At 58.5% G+C, this 2,849-nt stretch overlaps 1 protein-coding gene across 1 annotated transcript in view; it reads left to right on the top strand.

The window, feature by feature from the left end:
• HID1 (HID1 domain containing) overlaps nucleotides 1-2,849 on the top strand; it is a 17,430-nt gene that overhangs the window by 8,310 nt on the left and 6,271 nt on the right. The window contains 4 exon segments of the mRNA XM_023744739.1: nucleotides 13-129; nucleotides 2,310-2,490; nucleotides 2,492-2,533; nucleotides 2,716-2,772. Coding sequence (XP_023600507.1) covers nucleotides 13-129; nucleotides 2,310-2,490; nucleotides 2,492-2,533; nucleotides 2,716-2,772 — 397 coding nt within the window.

Raw genomic sequence — 2,849 nt, 5'->3', positions numbered from 1 at the left:
CCCCTCCCCAAGGACTGAGCTGCTGAAGCTGGTGCAGAGGTGCTTCTCTGAGGCCATGTACCTGCCTCCGGCTCCTGACAGTGGCAGCACCAACCCGTGGGTGCAGTTCTTCTGTTCCACAGAGAACAGGTGAGGGCCTCCTGCCTTCCTTTCCCTTCTCTTCCTCCTGTTCCAGGCAGCAGAGCTGAGGAGCGGAGGCCTCGCTCCAGCCCTAGGAGTCTTATTTGAGGGAGGTGCTGCCCCCTGGTGGTGATGACCTGTAACGTAACAGCCACACCTGTGCCAGTGCTGTCCCATGTCCCACTGGGGTCCCTGGATGACAGGTGCCTGGATCCTCCATCTAGTTACTATGCGAGCCACGCATGCAATTTACTTTTTAATTTTTAAAATATATTTTATTGATTTTTTACAGAGAGGAAGGGAGAGGGATAGAGAGTTAGAAACATCGATGAGAGAGAAACATCGACCAGCTGCCTCCTGCACACCCCCTACTGGGGATGTGCCCGCAACCAAGGTACATGCCCTTGACCGGAATTGAACCCGGGACCCTTCAGCCCGCAGGCCGACGCTCTATCCACTGAGCCAAACCGGTTAGGTCCACACATGCAATTTAAACATTTCTACCAGCAACATTAAAAAGTAAAAACGAAACAGGTGAAGTTAATTTTAATAATATGTTTGATTTAACCCAACCTAGCCAAGATATTAGCATGTCACATGTCATCAATATCCACAGTGATTGAGGTATGTGATGTGCCCTTCTCATGCTGAGTTTTCAGGATCAGGTGTGTAGTTCACACTTACAGCACCTCCCAATTCGGACCAGCCACGTTTTAAGCTCCTAGGAGTTACATGTGGGTTGTATTGGGCAGTGCCATTTATTTATTTATTTATTTATTTGGGCGGGGGGTCAGTACAATTTAGACAATGGGTGAGGAGGGGGCATCATGAATATACCCTGAAGGATGGGAAGCCCGGCCCGAGGGGGGCGCTCACTCACGGGCCATGGGGGCTGATGTGAGTACAGAGGTGTCACATGGCGGACCGAGCATTTGGAGCAGATACAGGCCGTTCGGCTGTGCAGCTCCCGCTGTGCCCAGGGCAGTGCTGGCAGCACCCGGGTTCGTGTCCCCAAGGGTCCTGGTTCATCCCCTCCCTCCCAGACTCTGGTGCCCACATGGCACACCTCCTCCTTCAGATTTCCCTGGCCTCCTGCCCAACCTCCCCCCCCTCCCCCCAGAAGGGAGCCCAGGGGCCTCCTCCACCAGCCACAGCGCAGAGCCGCCAGTCTTCTTCCTCCGCAGCCTTATCAGGCAGACGGCGCCCTGCCACTCGCTTAACCTCTCCGGGTCTCCGTTTCCTCCTCTGTAAGATGAGGAGCTTGAACCCTGACATCTCACACATCTGAATGGAGTCACCTGGGGCCTGGGAACTGGGTGACTGAGCATGTGCCCTGCTTCCTGAGGGGAGGCTTACCTCCCGTGGGCCAGCAGCCCCTCTCGGAGCCCCGAGGGAGGGTCCTGCCCCTCAAAAACCCAGGGGCCACATCATCATCCACTGGCCCGGCCTGAAGGCTGTCCGGCACCGAGACGGGCCTTGATGGAAGCGATGGGTTTGGTGGTTCCGATGCGTCAGTGCAGGCTCGTCAATGGGGCACCAGTGGGGGAGGCTGCATATGTGGGGCAGGGGTGAGCGGCACATCTCGGGCCTTCTTCAGTTTTGCTGTGAAGCTCTGAAAAATAGTATATATATATAAAAAGAAGAGGCTTCATGCCCGGCCAGCATGGCTCAGTGGTTGAGCATTGACCTATGAACCAGGAGGTCACAGTTCAATTCCCGGTCAGGGCACATGCCCAGATTGGGGGCTCGATCCCCAGTGTGGGGTGTGCAGGAGGCAGCCAATCAGTGATTCTCTCCCATCATTGATGTTTCTATCTCCCCCTCTCCCTTCTTCTCGAAATAAAAAATAATAGTAATTTAAAAAAGACCAGGCTTCACCCTGGCGCGAGGAGTCGGAGGGATGTGGACATGGTTTCCTACCAAGAGCCCCTCCTGACCGGCCGCCCCACTCTGGGGAACAAATTCCTCCCGCCGAGGCCCAGCCAGTGCGGGTCCGGGTCCCAGAGGCAGGCAAGGACCAGGAGGGCTCCTTCTACAGGAAGGGACGAGCTCCCAGCTCCCGGCTCTGCGGCCCGGCCCCGCCCAGAGCTGGCACTGAAACCCGTGTTGAAGGAGGGGATGGCTGTCGGGATGGAGGAGGACTGGGCCTGGGGGGGGTCTCTGCAGTCCCCTCGCTCCTCTCCCCGCAGACACGCCCTGCCCCTCTTCACCTCCCTGCTCAACACCGTGTGTGCCTATGACCCTGTGGGCTACGGGATCCCCTACAACCACCTGCTCTTCTCCGACTCCCGGGAGCCCCTGGTGGAGGAGGCCGCTCAGGTGCTCATTGTCACCTTGGACCACGACAGCGCCTCCAGTGCCAGCCCCACCCGTGGACGGCACCACCACCGGCACGGCCATGGACGACGTCGACGTAAGAACCGGAGAGGGAGGGCGGGGCCTCTGGCCAGGTGGCACCCCCCTAGCTGAGCTGGGCGAGGGATACCCAGTGGGCACCTTGTGGTCAGCCTGGGGATCGAGGGGGCCCAGCTGCCGAGGCCTGGGGTCGGGGCAGAGGGTGGGGGCACCTGTTCACCCCAGCTCCACCCTCAGCAGCCTCCAGGGCCCGAGAACCTGTTTGTGAACTACCTGTCCCGCATCCATCGCGAGGAGGTGAGTTTACCGCTGCTCTTGCTTGGAGAACGGTTTCGATGCCCACCCCACAGGGTCCTGGCCTTGCAGGGGGTAGG

This window comes from Myotis lucifugus, unplaced genomic scaffold (assembly GCF_000147115.1).
Source record: "Myotis lucifugus unplaced genomic scaffold, Myoluc2.0 scaffold_485, whole genome shotgun sequence".
Taxonomy (NCBI): domain Eukaryota; kingdom Metazoa; phylum Chordata; class Mammalia; order Chiroptera; family Vespertilionidae; genus Myotis; species Myotis lucifugus.
This window is presented reverse-complemented; position numbering and strand designations above follow the sequence as displayed.